This window comes from Schistocerca gregaria, chromosome 4 (genome assembly GCF_023897955.1).
Source record: "Schistocerca gregaria isolate iqSchGreg1 chromosome 4, iqSchGreg1.2, whole genome shotgun sequence".
Lineage (NCBI taxonomy): Eukaryota > Metazoa > Arthropoda > Insecta > Orthoptera > Acrididae > Schistocerca > Schistocerca gregaria.
In genome coordinates, this window is record NC_064923.1 from 598,768,268 (window position 1) to 598,785,815 (window position 17,548).

A 17,548-nucleotide genomic window follows, 5' to 3' on the forward strand; every position below is an offset into this window, starting at 1 on the left:
ATTAAAGCTACAGAAAATATCACAGTGCTTCTTTTCAAACAACAATGCTCATTACAATTACATAAAACTCAATTCATTCCACCAGGATTTGTTACTTTTAACAGTGAATTATGTAAAAATGCATTACATATACATAAGGTTTAACTAACAATATTATGGAAAGTAAAGTTGCCACTCAGCATATAGCAGACATGCTGAGTCACAGACAGGCACAGCAACAAGACTGTCAAAAAGATTTCAGCCAGTAAGGCAATCATCAAAAATAGATGACAGACACATGCAACTGAAGACACACTATGATCAGCAGCATCAGTGCATGATGGGAGTGGAGACTGGGTGGGAGTAAAGAGGTAGCTGTGGCGGGGAGGGACATTAGGGTAGGGACGGCGGACAGTGAAGTGCTACTGGGGGACACTCAGAGAGGAGGTGGAGAGAGGCCAGGGCAGCTACGGACGGTTCGGCAGGTTAGACAGAAATGAAATCAGTCATGTGGTCTACAAGCTAAGCTGCAACCACTGTGCTCTACATTCTATGTGGGCATGACAACCAACAAGCTGTCTGTCCACATGAATGGACACCGACAAACTGTGGCCAAGAAACAAGTAGACCACCTTCTTGCTGAGCATGCTGCCGAACGTGACATCCCTCATTTCAATGACTGCTTCACAGCCTGTGCCATATGGATCCTTCCCACCAACACCAGGTTTTTTTAATTGCACAGGTGGGAACTTTTCCTGCAATACATCCTACATTCCCCTAACGCTCGTGGCCTCAACCTTCATTAGTCATTGTCCACACCCATCCGGCCTCTTCCCTGTTCCCATTCCAGCACTACAAAGCCCTCATTCTACTATTGCACCTAGTCTTTCTACTTCTCTCTTTTCCGCTACCTCCCCCCCCCCCCCCCACACACACCTCCCACCCATCACCACATCTCCCCTGCACTCCGTCTAACCTCTGACAGCACACAGGTGCCCTACACTCTCCACAGTGTCCCTGTGTGACCCCCAGCAGCACTTCACTGGCCCCCTCCCTGCCCCAGTTCATCCTTACCCCCACCCAGTCACCACTCCCATCATACACTGGTGATGCTGCTCGTAGTGTGGCTTCAGTTGCCTTAGACTGCAGTCGTGTTCCCCCCTCCCTTCAACAGCCTTATTGGCAGAAAGCTTCATTTGTGACAGTCTTTGGTTTGTGCCTATCTGCAACTCAGCATCTCCACTATATGGTGGCTGGCAAATTTCCTTTTCATAATATTTTTACATTCCATCCTGGATTTTCCATTGTTTAAGGTTTAATTAATGCATTTTAAATTATATTTTGCTGGAACCAACAAAACTTTACATATAAATAAGAATTACGCAGAACAGAGTTACGTATAAATCAGGTTCAACTGTAATACATTTAACATGTATACAGGGCTACAATACTTGCTCTGCGATGTGGAAGGGCTTTGTCCTTCAAGTTTATAGCAAAATTTAGCATCACTTGAAATTTTCCACTTTTGCGCAGTTATCCAGTCTTTCCTGTAATTAATATTAGGTGAGACATATGTAAATGTACGAAAAATGTAGTGAGTGTGCATGTTATTTTCTGTTGTATTAAAAGTACTGAGAACAATGACTTACACCATGTGGACTTGAAAGAGCTTCTGCTGCCATCTGCAAAATTAATAAAAGAATAAGCATTAGAGAATTAGAAAAACCAACAAAACAAGAATGAGTAATTATGTTCTCAGATAGTCAAATGCATACACACACACACACACACACACACACACACACACACACACACACACACACACACACACACACATTGTGCATAAATATTTATTTTATTTGTTGTTATTCCCAGATAAATATGTACACAGCCTACCATCTATCAGTGCTATTGATGAAAATTTCATCTATTCACATTATTGCCAGGTAGTCTTTACATGCACAATTTGTCTTGCCACCCAAAGTTCTATGTTATTTATGTAATTCACACTACTTTTCATTAAGTTATTCTCTTTTCCCTGCAGCAGTGCTTCCTGAACATACATTCGTTCCATGTCCTTATTCATAGTTATTAAAGTATGAAAACACTACAAACAGTACACAAATGTCTGATACCATTTACTAAAACAGTTGGCATCTGAAACAGCTTCCAGTCATTTAGGAATGGATAACTACAGGTCCTGCATGGGTTTGAAGAGAATCTCATACCATTCTTCCCGCATAATAGTGGCAAGTGCAGGTAACAACGATGAATATGGATAGTAATTGATGCAATATTCTCTCAAAAGTAGACCACAAAGTCACACTAAATACTGAGATCTAGTGACTGTGGTGGCCTGATGACATGCAAAAACTCTTTTGTGCTCACAAAGCCAGTCCCAGATGATGCGAGCTGTGTAAACAGGGGCCCTATTACCTAGGAAGACAGCATTACCACTGGGGAACAAACAATGTATCATGGAATGGACCTGATCATCCCAAATGGTCACAATCCTTGGTAGTAATGCTACCTTGCAGAGTAACCATGGCTGCAACAGACCACCACAAAATAGCTGCCCAAATTATCTGCTATGTTTCATTCTTGGGGTGTGAAATTGGCCTGTAGTTTGAAACAGTCTGAAACAAGGTTCATCTGACCACATGGGCATTCTTCCTCTTTACCTCAATGCAGCATTTTATATCAGTGAAAAAATTGCATAATAAATTGGCCAAGGAGATGAAGATACATTCTTCACATGTAATGTATACTACAAATTAAAAGATTACTTGAAGGACTCATGGTTAATAATGGCAGCGAGAACTATCCCACATTCTGTCACATTACAATAAGTGATTACAATTTACAAGAAAATGATGTGCCATGATCTATTGTGCATGGTAACATCCTATCATTCTCCTGATTTCAACATCTCCCTTATCATGGATGGATGCTTACTCAGTTTTTCAAGCAGTCTGAGGGGAGAACATTAAGGAAGTTAAAGAGGCATAGTCACATGTTTATGGGTCTAGAATCATTTTTCCTAACACACTGGAGGGGGTGCAAGGGGCTTGGTCCAGGAGTCAACAGCATGTATCCATGATGTAGTTCAAAAATATGCTTTATATTACAAGTTATCTTTTGAAAATTGCATAAATCAAAAAATATTCTACAATACAGATGAATAGAATGAGACATTCCATTTATTAAGGCACTGATCTCGTATTCAGAAGCACAGAATTTGCTCTGTTCATCCAGCCCAATTTAGGTTTCCTACGATTTCCCTACACCATTTCAAGTAAATGCCTGGATGGTTACTTCAGCAGACAACATTTCCTACTCTCATACAAACACACTTGTGTATTGCTTGTGTATATAATTTTTAGGTATTTATTTTTGTTATAGTGTAACAAATCCTATATCACCGTGAAAAGTTCCCTCGATGAATGAATCAAATCAGCGTCTCTAATTGCAATTTTTCTTATATACTACAATTGTTTTTGTTTGTTTGAATTTCTATGGCTCCTTTGTACATACTAACGCAGTAGTAATTGGATTTCAATAAAGCCTTAGCGTAGGAAAATAAATTTGGTGGTTCCCTGGCCCCAGTGCATAATCTGCTGTTGATTTATGTGGGTTTCTCAGACAATTACTTTTTAACCAGGTGTAAATGATTCTTTTTCTAGTTCTTAATACACTTGACCCCCATGTGCACAAGATTTTGTGTAATCCTGCTGTGGCAAGTGGCAGACACTCATACTTTTGTAGTTTTCAAATATGCATGCAACAGTTTTTGGTTCAAACACTGTCAGTTTCATGTCATTTTAGTATGGCTACCTGCAACTGTTTTGAAAAATGGGAGGGTTTACTTTCGTAGGCTATTTTTCACAAGAATCTACAGATCTTTTAGGGTGTTGTGCCCTATTTATCTGTCATCAGAACAGCCATTTTTTTCAAAAAACATTCTTGAACAATTGAGCTCATCCTACAAGTACTGCAGTTCACCAATTCTTTTACCCCACACAAATAATTTTTCATCAGTCCTCTTTTCTGTTTGAGATGGTAATTGGAATTTTTGTTAATATATCCAGGTAGTGGGTTTCCTTCAGACTGTGCCCTACAGCTAGATCACGTTTTCTATGAACCTGGTTCAATCTAAGATGGAATCTGACCTTTCTGCTTTCTGAGTGTGAACTTTATTTTAGAATTAATACCATTCAGAAAATTTAGAAACTATGAGAGCTCGTTTTCTCTATAAGGCTGTGTAATTAAAGTATCATCAGCATACCACAACCAACATGAGGGAATCTTCAACACTGAAAGGCTGTTTCTTCAAACTTTCCCATATTTCTTCACTGAAACCTTATGAGCAGGTTCCCCATAGCTACACCATGAGTTTGCTCATGTAATTTTAACTTACACTGAAAGTTATTTTGTATAAGACAATGTTTAAAGTGATCCCTCATATCATTTGCAAAAACAGTTTCCAAGTGAGACATCACATCAGAACTTTAAATTTTTTAATAAAGTGACCAGAATCTTTAGAGAAGTGTTAGTTTTTACTGTAAATGACTGCAGGAGAGAGGCAACATGTTTGGCAGTCCCTTAGGTCATAAGAAACTGAGCGCTTAATGGCATCTCTCAACTTTTCTTCTTAAGGCAATAAACAAGATAATACAAGCCTCTTCGATTTCTCCAATCAACAAGAAGGGTCTCGTCAAACCAGAATCATTGCCATCAAGAAAGAATGGTTTACCAAAAATTCGAAAACCTGGTATTCCTTTAAGCTCTGTTGCTAATGCTACTAGTTACCTTACTACTGGTTTCCTGTCTACAACTTACTTCAAACAGCCATACAAACAATATGAGCAAACTCGGTGCAGTATAAGCAATTTTTTATATGGAAAAATTTGAAGAAACTGTCCTTCAGTTAGTGAAGTAGGAACCCTCATGTTTGTTTCAATACACTGACAATACCTCTGTTATATGACCCCATAGAGAAACAGCAGTCTCAGAATTTTTAATTTTCTGGAGCATATTTTTTTAATTTAAAGTTAAAGGTGGAAAAGGAGAAAGAAGGTCAGGTTTCATTTTTGAATGCGCAGGTACTTGGAAAACCTGATGGAACTATACAGAACAGAAAACCCACTTTTGCATGTCTATCTTCACAAAACTTGCCATCACCATACAAAGCAGAGAAAGAGGTGATCAAAACATTAGTCATCCTGGCTAGAAGAATCTGTGAAGCACAGTATTTTTACATCACACTTGATCACTTAAGAACAGCTTTCAGAAGAAATGACTGCACAAAACACTACACTACACCATAAAAGATCTGTAGCTTCTGGTGAAAAATAGCCCACTAAAGAAAAAGTTTTCCTCTCATTTATCAAAAATGTCACAGGCTTCAACAGTACAGCATGGAGCAGACACATAATTGACAGTGTTTAAACCACCAACAAAGGTGTGTACATATTTGAATACTGCAAAGTACCTACACCTGCCACTTGCCACAACAAGTGTATATAAAATCCCTTGCACACTGGTCAAGTGTACATAGGAACTATAAAAAGCATTTACACTTGACTAAATAAACACAGGGGCAATTTGTGCCTGCAGAGCATGGATAAAGGGCAAATTGTTGCCTGGAGAACATGGATGAAGAGCAAATTGTTGCCTTGAGAACTTTGATAAATCTGTAGTAGCAGATAGTCTACTGCAACTAGGGAACCAGAAAACTCATTTCTCCAATACTATGGTTTTATCAAGATCTAATTATTAGCAAACTAGGGAATACAAAGGGAGCCATAAAAATTCTAAAGACAAAAACAATTTTAACAGAAGAGAAGAAGCACTTAGTGCTAATTAAAACACACAGAACCACTTCCTCTCCACTGAAAGCTTTGTGATACACATCACATTAGCATAGCCCCGTGATCCTGGGCAGCAGTTTGGCAAGGTCAGAAATACACCATAGTGTGGATATGTATAAAAAGTTAGGCTTGCTGAGCTTGTTTCAGTTTAATACTGCTTTCTAAGTCTTTACAGCCCCTGATGATGTGTCTAGCACAGAGATGAAATGTGAGGCACAGCAACATGCCTTTGACCACACAAACAAGCTCATAAAACAAAAATCACAAAGGACACTAATACCAGCTGTAACATCTGCATTGTATGATATGTTTTAAGATTATATTGACAGACAACCCATGAGGCTACTGACAGTTCCATATTAAAATTCTGTTTGTAAGATAATTAAATCCTAGTGTTCTCCACACTTCCTAAAGCAATTAAGGTTACCAAACAAAATATTTGTCACCCCCTCTTAAAGAAGCACATTGGTCACTTGGAGTGATGTACACAGTGTAGAATGGGTACCAGGCAGCCATGTGACACATCACTGCTGACATAAGCCATTGCAGTGAAGTGATGTGTATGTGCCAGCCAGTTAAATGGAATTAGTGTGTAAAATGGTTCAACACAGAGACTTGACAGAATGGCAGGAAGAATCTATCAGGTTTGGATGTGCTCATGACAAAACCATCAGCAAAGTTGCCAAAATTGTTGATGGAGCAACACTAACCACCCAACATTCCTACAGGAATGGTGTACCACTCTCATCAATGTAACACTGTACAAGAACAGAGGTCGTAAAAAGATTCTAATCAACAGCTAACATTGGTTGCAAACCCAGGCACAAACTGTTGGTTTTAGTTACTGACAGTCCATCCCAATGAGTTTCAAGTGGAACATTGTGAAGAAAACTGGGCCCAAGCTAGACAATGGCTGACTAGAGGTGTTTATTGTGCTCCAACAAGTCAATTTTCCCTCTTTTCAGATGATGGGAAGTGTAAAGTGCACTGACAGCTCGATTAGGTGTATAACCCACAAGTTGAACAAGGAGTAATTCAGGTCAGAATTGGTTCTGTGAAGTTTTGAGGATTTTTTTTTTTTTTGCGTACTATGAGTTGTGTTCACCCACTTCTGTTACTGAACATGAAGCAGGATGTTTAATTCAGCACTACTGGGGAAAAAGTGCTTCCCTTCCTTCTACACGCTCATGACGATGTGAACATTCCTGTATGCCAAGATGAAAACTGTGTTCTCATAACTACACACACATGTTCACGGTATGGCCAACTCACTGGCACCCAACTGCACATCAACTGGGCTGCTCAATGACCCTATCTTGATCTCCCAAGAAATGCCTGGGAGTATGTGGAACAGAGGTGAATTGTAGGTATCAATATCACCACAATATGGTAGCTTCATGGGATCCTGTTAGCTTAGTTTGGTATGACATTAACTGAAGAAACTTGTGGCCACTCACTCTCCAAACTGAGCCCAGTATCAAGATTAGAAGTGGTGTTACTTGGTGTTAGTGTGATGTCTCTTGGGAAAAGGGGGGGGGGGGGGGAGGAGGAGAGGAGTACCAATTTTTTTGCACTGTGGGCTTTCTTATTTCTTAATTAAACGAAGTACTATGTTGACAAGGGGAGAGAGGGAGCCATGATGAATCATATGACCATTTACACGTTGTAAAGATGGCTTGAGGCCGGAGGATTCTGCAAATTTGGTTTTTCCTCCTAAACCAAAATCAGCTCCTGTGTCTACATGTGTTATGGAGCCCATGTGCTTTTTGTTATTCACATAAGATTCTGGCCATACAAGTAATTTCAAAATCTTATGAGCTTCTCCACTAAAATTTTATGCTCTATGTAACTGATAGGCCTTCACAAGCTCTCAAAACTTTTGACAGTATCCATCAAACATTGGACTGAGACAGTGAGAATGCTATAAGAAGCATAACTCCTGAAATGCCAAGAACTCATTTAATGATGGATGACTACAGTATAGGTGGATTCTTTTAACACCAATGGTGAGTGGTCAATAGACAGACAGTCCCTGCAATTAGATGGTGGTCCATTGGTCACTCTCCCAGTTACAGTAGTTATCTGCAGTGCCTTCCTTCATTAACTTGCCATTACATCCTCCATTTAAAGAAGCACCTTGTGAAAGAAAATCTCAAATGGAGCACACTTCAACTGCTGTCTTAAAATAATTTGTCACTTTTGCAAAGTGCCAATAAACTCTCAGCTGTTTGCTTGCTTTGACATATTCCAGAAATAAGTATTTCACATAGAAACAATCATCTACAGTAGTGCAGCAATCAGAAAAATATTTTGATAATTCTATATTTTAAAGTAACATTCTTCATCATACCATAAGTAAGAATCCTGCAGTAGACTTCATCATTCGAAACCAGACTGTTAGCATCGTTGCCCTGAAATGAGAACAGAGAATATAATCAATTATTAGTTACTGTACACTGGCAAATGAGAACAAAACAGTGGAGATGTGTAACTGCTGTATGTTTAAAGAGTGATCTTACACGTTACAAAAACAACATGAATGTCCACTACAGAGTAATTGATACTGTCATTAGTAACTAAAGTTGCCCTTTTTCAGGAACAAGCTAAAAATGTTACTGAAAAAATAAATTGTGCTGTACATTCACTGCTGGCATATCTTTACAACCTGAGTTTGGGACAGTGCAGTTATTCACATATACTTCTTGTACTGCTGAAACTGTATGCTCTCCGACAAGGAAGTTTCTGTAAGTGCAGAATACGTGCTTTTTGTACGGAGAGCTAACACAAGTAAACTGTATTATGATTCATGGATTCATCTAATTTAGAAATAGAACTTTTACAGTTTGGTGAGTTATAAATGATTTTTCCTTCTAGAAGAGACCCGTGTGTGTGTGTGTGTGTGTGTGTGTGTGTGTGTGTGTGTGTGAGAGAGAGAGAGAGAGAGAGAGAGAGAGAGAGAGAGAGACCGACCGACCCCCGGTAACGACGTTGACATGTCATGTTAAATTTTATAAACTTAAATTTTATGAACTAATGAAGTTTGCTGCATCCGAAATATTGTCTGAAATAATTACTGTGGATTACACCTACATTCGTCGTTGATACGATAAATAATCGTGAAGCTGCTAATTCAGAATATGGGAAAGATTTGAATGCTGCATCGACTGCCGTTCGGCGTTCTTGGCCTTGCTGTGAACTGCTGAACATCGTCGCTCCCCGTCGCATGGTATTGCGTCATCCCAACCAGACTGCTTTCTCCAGCAGGTAGTCAGGACCGGATGAGTCAGCAACCCACCATCCCCTCCCTCCCAACCGGTTTTTTAACTTTTTTACAGCGACGGGTCGCTCTGTGAGCAGACGCGCGGCTTCTTTACGAAATGCAATTTTAAGCTAATCACCGCCTCAGTACAATATCTGCCATAATGATACTGCACAGAATTCTACACCGATAACCGCACCATCTACGTCTGTACGCACAATTCTTACGATGACTGACTGCATATTATTTGTTGAGCACGTATCGGTTGTTCTTACCGATATGTTGAAGAATAGGATGGGGCCAGAATGGCTGCTACTTTTTGCTCCTATAGCTGGCGTTAAACAAGAGATTAAACGTTTCACGATTTTTGAAGTAGTAAATATACGCCCCGCCGTTTTCCCCACAAGATACCGGTATTCCAATCTTCTAAGCAGACTACCGTGGGACGTTTGGCAATTAAACATTCTTGTGATATCCTCCGCGTTGTATACAATCGTTTCCCCGACAGATCAATATAAATCATGCCACGTTTGGTGTTACAGCATGACAGATATATACAGGTATTTCATAAACAAATCCTCTACTACAGATCACCACCTTCCTACCAACAAATCTGAAATCGCTACTCGTTTTAATTACCGCGGACCCTCTGTAACCGCCCCATTGCACATAAAATGGACTGCCCAGGATTTTGTGCGACTTTACTTCCACAAGGAAAGCTACTAGTTATTATCATCTCATGTCTACTTTCAGAGCTAGGTGCCAACATTGACACCAGGTCGTAACTTGCGAAGCCGTGTTTGAATAATACTGTGTTTGTTCTTTTCATTGCGATTCAGCCAAGTCACAGTAGCATGATACTGATTTCGCGTGACATTTTTGCCTGGATTAATATGAGATGTTAAAGAATTTGTCAAAGATAAATTAGCTTCACCATGACATTTAGCTGACGAAGGCCAACGAATACGACATGTTTTGTTTGCGTTAAATATTTTATAAGGTACCGTATGCCCTAAACCACGGACTACAAGCATCGGTGAAACACTTTCTGTGGCCTTTGTGGTCCATCAACAGCTAAATGATTGAGGACGAAGCAATAGCCTAATCGAAGAAAGAAAGGTGACAGGGGTTTGAAATACGCTTCTCTCGGGTACTGCATAATCGTGCTTAACTGAAGTGGGGGGGGGGGGGGGGGCGATTTGCAGATTTGGTGCTGTGAACATCTCAACCTCAGTCCAACCGAAAACATATCAGCACACACGTAAACATATCAGGATCAAGAAGGTCTGATACAATGAAACAGTACTGTGTTATAAGACAAATTAAAAACATGTTAACAGTCGCACTTCACGGCGTTAACTAAATCTGGCCAGCTGATTTACTGACGCCTTTCGTGTGAAACAAAAGAGTAAACGTGACGTCGGGAGCATCGATGTTTGACCGGGCTGGTAGAATCGATTCAGGCCTAATATGTTAAACAAAAAAGAAATCAGTTTTTAAAAACTGATTTTCCTCTTCTGCAAGTTGTGTCGTACATAAATGTGGTATGTGACAGGTAATACACAAGGTGATGGAGAAACAGTGGAATCTAAGTAGGCATTGCGAAAGGGGTTTCTCGTGCGATGTGGCGGTCGTTTTCACGTCCGAATCGGCGGTAGTAATTTTTAAATAATTTAATTAATTTATAAATACTAAATGTTACGTCGGTTCTTCACCACCCCAGCTAATATTTGACATCTATTCCTTTACACTAATTCCTGTTCTTTCACGTCTACATCTAGTACTTGTTTCTCGGTGTCAAGATAAAACGGCGTGTGGACAGCCAGCCGATTACACCACAAAATGGCCAACCCGCCGGACGCACACTATCGCGGCGCCTGACCTTGAAGATAATTTATTACGGACTTCTCGCTCTATCAATTTCTGTGAAGCGGAATAATCCATCCCCTTGTACCAGGGTCTACTTCTTTCAAATTAATTCTGATTTTGGGCGATATTTGAGGTTTCAATAGTAGCCACCACCGTAGATGTGTCATTCAGTAGTCAAGCCAGCGCTTTCTTAATATAATTAAAGCGTAACAACAAAAGTTGTAAGTAATAGTTAAACATAACTACATGAGTTTCCAATATCCGTCAAATCCAATATTTCTTAGACTTACAAGGTACTATAATCAATGCGGTGTAGCACCTTTGCAACGAAAAAGCGTTCCTAAATTTATTAACCCGCGCAAGGGTGCCAACACAAGGGGGCAAGGAGGGACGACGGCCGCTCGCTCGCACTCAGGGGAAGGGATAAATAGTGTAGTCAGGTGTTTTGCTTTAAAGAAAATGATTTACGAAAGCCTGTATTACGCAAGTTTTTAACATGGTCGGAACTGGAAGTTTATTACAGCTTCTTAGAAGTCTTCCAGTATATTACATATATTTCACGCCTCCTTGTGTCGTCGTCGTCCCCTCCTACAAACTATCGTGAGGGCTCCCTTGAATCCACGTGCAGATTCAGCACGTAGTCAAAGTTTTCAATATTCGCAATTCCTACAGTATTGTTTCCAGAATTCAACTTGCCCAAGCTTGTGTTTTTCAGCAACTGGTACATTTCAAAAATAACTTTTTTATGATTATGAAATTCGAAGACTTGTAGTTGCTGGCATTGCTGTTCCGGATTACTTTGCGCCAGTTAATCATGCGCACCTTGTATTATATACCAGCGAGCTTTCGAGACATGGCAAAAAGTATACGTTTTCTTCTGCGGAAACGAAGGAATGCTCGAGATCTGTAGCAAACGTGGCAGAAAAAAGATCAGAGAACCTTCAAGATGTTGAACTGCATTCGCTTTTGCGTGGTCTTGTAGGCTTCATTTCCTCTTCGTGAAAGCCATAAATGTGGGTTAAAATGAAATCAAAAGTGTGAACAAAACTGATAAAATTCTATTGAAATAAATGTGAATAAAAAAAGGTGTTTCCCTTGCTTCCGACTTTGTAGATTATTTATTACCTCATAATTATCATTAACTTGTAAATCGGTATTTGTGTAAAATAACTATGTTATTTGTCTTTCCTCTGACATTGTATTTCTTTGCTTTTTCTTTTTTTACTCCGCGCTCACTTGACGTGCATTTTGAAATTGGCATGGTTAACAAGATTTTCAAAATTTCCATATTCAGAAAAGCTGCTTTCATGTGTATTGCTTTTTGTGCAATTCGTGTGTATGCTGGTAGGAATTGCCTACAAGGGAGGTCATCCCGAGAACATTTGAGTGCACATGTTGCAGCCAGCTGTACATCTTGGCACACATCAGCATCAACGTTCTCTGTCGTGTGGGTTCTGAGACCATTTCAGTTCTTTCCGGAGATTGGCAGAAGTCTTGAAGACAGACAGCCTCAATCGTGAGGTCTCTGCACATACGTCGATTTGAAATATCGTTCTGAGGGCTGGTCGTTAAGAGAATATGAATTTAATATCTTAAGTTCTTACTGGCAGTGTATCCGCAGAAATGTCTGAGGGTTCATGTCTCTCTCAAAAAGCAGAAATCCCCACAACACGCTAGAAACTGAGACTTAGTTTAAATACAGAGTAGCGATATTTTCGACACCATGTGGGAAGTGTAGCGGGAAGATAAGACTCCTCGGTACGTGTTTTTATTGGGACAAGCATTAATATTAGGTTTAGCGAGGTCCAAAAAAAGAATCAGACTGATCCTGATATCAATCTTTCACCACCCACATTTACTCTTGTCCATATTTATTTATTTATTTTGATCTAACATCAAATGATTACAAAAAAAGGTTTTTTGTTCCAGTCTTCTGGATAAGACAGAGCCTTACTTACTATAGTTACGTATTATTGACTGGCACTTTTATCTATACAACTTTTTCTAAGTTTAGTTGAGAGAACAATGTTACATACATGGACTATACATAAAAACAATTGGTTATTGCAATACTTAGATTAAGGAATCTACAGTTTGTGACACAGTATTCAGATCTGAGAGTACATTTATTTTTAGACAGATGGTCTTCCATCATACGAGTGTACTAGATCTAGAAACTCAGCTATTTAATATATAGGATTGTTTAGGAGCCATAATTTTAATTTATTCTTTAGTTTTGTAATGGGCAATTTGGAGATATTAGGATTGAAGCAATTCAGTAGTTTTATGCCTTCATAGTGAGGGCTTTTCTCATTAAGTGTTGTTCTATGAGAGATGAGATGGGGTCTCTCTCTACCTCTAGCGTTGTGATCGTGTATTTATTTATTGTTTTGTGACTGTTTACTGCCATAATGATTATCTTCAGTACATGTAGGTTATGAGAAGTTAGTATTTTAAATTCTTTAAACAAATTTCTGCAGGATTCCCTGGCACATTTCTTTCCCATAATTCTAAGTGCCTTCTTTTGTAAGATAAGTACACTTTTCATATTACCATTACTGCTGGATCCCCATACCTCTATCCTATAGCTTAGATGGGATTCAAATAGTGCAAAATATATTTGTCTGAGAGTGGTTATGTTACAAAGACGTGTCAGTTTTCTTAGGACATAGATGGCAGTACATAGCTTTTTGCAAATATCATTTACATGATCAGACCAGTTTAACTCTGCATCAAGTGTCAGGGCACGAAATTTGGTCGAGTATTAGTTCAGACACAATGACCATTGACTTATTCAAATATAACATTAACTCGGCAGCACCGAATAACCCGAGAATACAGTATTAGTAGTACTCCTGCCAGTATCGACTGGCTGACACACACACACACACACACACACACACACACACACACACACACACACACACAATTTCAGCGACGGCAAGAACAAAGCGGTCTTGCGAAGTAATACTCTACCACTGTGATTAGTATAGTGAAAGAACTCTTAGTTTGCCCACTATCGGCCTTTAAAAATATACCGGAAGTTCCTCAACAAAATGCATGAAACAATATGCAGAATCACAAGAGGCACATTTGATGAAAGCAGTATCTGGACAATCCTCAGAATCAGATTCTTGAGCTGCAAATTAAAATGCTACTCGTCTGACATTCTTAAATTCCGAAACATAAGTAGTAGTAGTTTACTCAGCCGCTTGGCAGGAATACTAAAGCACAGGCTGATACACCGGAGCATTCTTTGAATAATAGAACGCACTTTCATTATGAAAACTTTATTTCCTAATTTAACGTCGAAGTCACAGCAGAGTGTCCTTAGAGTGTCTTTATCCTTATGGCACATAGTTTATATTGCCTGAAGAAATGTACATCCAAAGGCTGGGCGTATTTTGTTTTCGGAGAGATGATCATGCATTCAATGTCTTTGCCCGCAAATGAATAATTTACTATTGTTGAGGACTTAAACACTAATGAAATTCACGAGAAAGGTTTTTTAAATGATATTTTGATATTTTCTCACTTGTACTAGCCTCCAAATAAATAATTTTGGTCGAGGATTGTCTCCAGTGGCCATTTTAACTCTCCGGTCGAAATTTTTTTCCTGAAGACAAATACAGTTTTATTTTTTAGGCGTCCACTCATCGAATGTCCAGCATCACTTACGTAATTATAAGTTGTACTATGCGCAGACTGATCAAGGTAACTTAATTTCCCCTTTTAGATAGTGGCGCACCAGAAGTTAGTTCATAATAAGATCCACTTTGACCAGTGGTCCAAATGCAGTGTGGCTGTATGTGGAAACTTTCAGTTTTCTGGTATACTTTTCCGACAAGACGGGCCCCAGACTGGTCAATATCTTGATCTTCCCGAACGTCTCCGCCTGTTATGAAAGCAGTGATGTGTCTACGGCACTTTCCAAATTCTTTCTTGAAACGTGTTACTAAAGTTACACGACATTTGAACTTCGTGTGCCCAATTTCCCTTGATTTTTGCATTGTCGAAAATTTTATGAGCCTCTAATGTATACATTTCCCTTCTAAGGAATTGGGGTAGTGTGTGTTGTTTTCTTCCCAGTTCTTTGATTGCCTTTTTTCCTCAAAATATATGTTCATTTAGTCTTTTTTCTCCGCATAATCAAATATTACTTCGATGTCCGATGCGCTTTTTACAGATGGATGTCTCTTCAATGACGAGGTCGCAACTTCACGTGGATCATAAATACGTTCAAGACTTCTCCAAAACTTTTGTTAAAATATTAATAGCATTGGATATCTGTTGGCTTCTCTTTGAGAAGTGCTATTTACGCCGTTGCCACTAGCACTACAACCTCTAACACTATTAATCGCGTTATCGTCTATGAAGTAGTTTTTTTCATACGCTATCCTATCCAGTGTAGCTTTAGTTGAGACGTGAAATGAATATTCACGTTTCTGAATAAGCAGAGCCACCAAAAACATTGCGAAAGCATCACCGTCATGCCCTACATTGTCTTCGGTTGGATAACACCTTCTTAACTTGGATCTCACAATATTTAAAACGTTCCAAATACTAATTGCTTCGTTCATTTTTGCTACATTATGTGACAATACTGACACACCTATACTAAAGACTACTTGATGAGGTAAGTGACTGATTTGTTTAAGAAGCTTCAAGAGTTTCCATATAAAAATTTGGGAGGCTTCTCTCATCAGAACGCCCCCATAATTACAGGAATCGAGGTCACCGAAGGCAAAAGGAGCATGACGCAAGTTACGAGAGTATTTGTGGTAGGTGGAAATAAAGGTCACTATTACGATAAAAGCCGAACTGAGATCTGGTCAAAGAACAAATTAAGATCAAAGAGACGGCGGGGAGATGGAATACACGAAGTCTGTTGCAGATCGGCATTGGGGGGGAGGGGGGGGGGGATAACTGGCGACATAAGGCAGGAAACAGAATGCAGTTAAAGAGGAGCCTCGAAGCTGCAGTCGACCCTCTGAGCTTGATCGCGTAAGTTAAACAATTGTGGTTGACAGTGAAAGACATCACGAACAGAGCTCTAGCTAAATACGTACCGAGCAATAAAAGAGGGCAAAGACCCGATTTGGTTTGATGACATTCACAAAATGTTGCGAAAATAGACTACTACACTCCAGCTACAAAAGAGGCTGAACGGAAACCTATACAGAAAACTTAATAACTCGTGCACCCGCAAAAATGGAGCATGTGCCGAACCTAGATATTTCAGCCTCATCTTGACGAAAGATGATCAGGAACGTTCTGGTAACACGTTAAGTCAATGAACGGATAATACTGTACCAATGTTAGACAGTCGCACATTCAAATTTGATATATTAATAAGCAACACAGCTACTGAAAACGCGAAGAAAGCGTTAGACCCTAACAGAATTCCAGTCACATTTTACGCTGAATATACTGCAAAATTACCCGACTTCCTAGCTCTTATTTATCCAGAATCTCCTGCGCATTCACTTTCGGCAGGAAAAAAATCTTGTCACTCCTGTTTACAAAAGGATGAAATAACGATAGCGTAGAAATTCCAGACCAATAATGCTTACGCCCTTCTGTTGTACGATCCCAGAGCATGTTCTACGCTCAATCATTATGGCATCCCCGGATGAAAATCTTCTCTCAAGAAATCAGCACGGATTCAGAAAAATATCACTCGTGTGATATACGGTATGTTTTATTGATATACAATAATCTTGTAAACATTTGGTGCAGTGAACAGGTAAGATTCTGTCGTTTTAGTTTTTTAACAGACGTTCGGCGCTTTACCACTTCGTTAGACTACTGACAAAGAATCGATCATACGGAGAATGTTCGCAGATGCATGACTGGCTCGATGAATATTTGACTAACACAGCCCAGTACCGTATACCAGTCAGTGGCTGTTCAGCAGGAACGGAACATTGGGTGTGGACCAAGAAGGCGTAATAGGAACTTTCTCGTCGTTATTATTCACAAATGATTAATCAAGTAGGATCAGCAGCGTTACCAGTTTGTTCCCCAATGTTATCTACAACTAAGTACCTTCGCTGCATGATCGTAAGGAAATTCGGTGATCTTTGAGCGAGATTTCCAGGACTTTTTAATTATTTCTTAAATATTTGTCATTCCCTACCCCTACAGGTATGGCGGGCTGTTCGAATAATGATCCCCTGGACGGTCAGGGTTTTTTCAGCCAAATACCAGACAAACTGGTAGTGGGACAAAGGGAGTCCCATCCAGGCATTTTTGAAATGGCATTTCCAGACCCAACATTTGCCTTATACCCAAGGGCAATCTCCCTAAAACCTTTGTCGGAACAGTGGGATGTGAACTATTTTTAATTTAATTTGCATGCATAACACCTCTTTAGGTATGGATAAATGCAGTGTAATACCTACCTAGAACAACGAGGAGGAACGCGATAACATCTGATTACAACATCAGTGGCAAAAGTCTTGAGCACGTCACACAGTAAAAATATTTTGCTACAATACTAAACCTGGGTTCACCTAAGTAACACAAGTGTCGACACATCTCGTCGCTTTCTGCAGTGGCACCGTGAGCT

General features: G+C 39.6%; 1 protein-coding gene across 4 annotated transcripts in view; it reads right to left on the reverse strand.

Moving 5' to 3' along the window:
- Window positions 1–17,548, reverse strand: part of LOC126267040 (uncharacterized) — a 162,258-nt gene that overhangs the window by 84,879 nt on the left and 59,831 nt on the right. For 2 of the 4 annotated variants that reach the window (XM_049971847.1, XM_049971849.1), the window contains exons 2-3: window positions 8,200–8,260; window positions 1,629–1,661 (exon numbers count right to left, since the gene is read on the reverse strand). In XM_049971847.1, coding sequence (XP_049827804.1) covers window positions 1,629–1,661; window positions 8,200–8,260 — 94 coding nt within the window. Of the gene's footprint in view, window positions 1–1,628; window positions 1,662–8,199; window positions 8,261–8,939; window positions 9,076–17,548 lie in introns of those variants that run through there. The other 2 variants (XM_049971848.1, XM_049971850.1) reach the window with 2 other exon arrangements.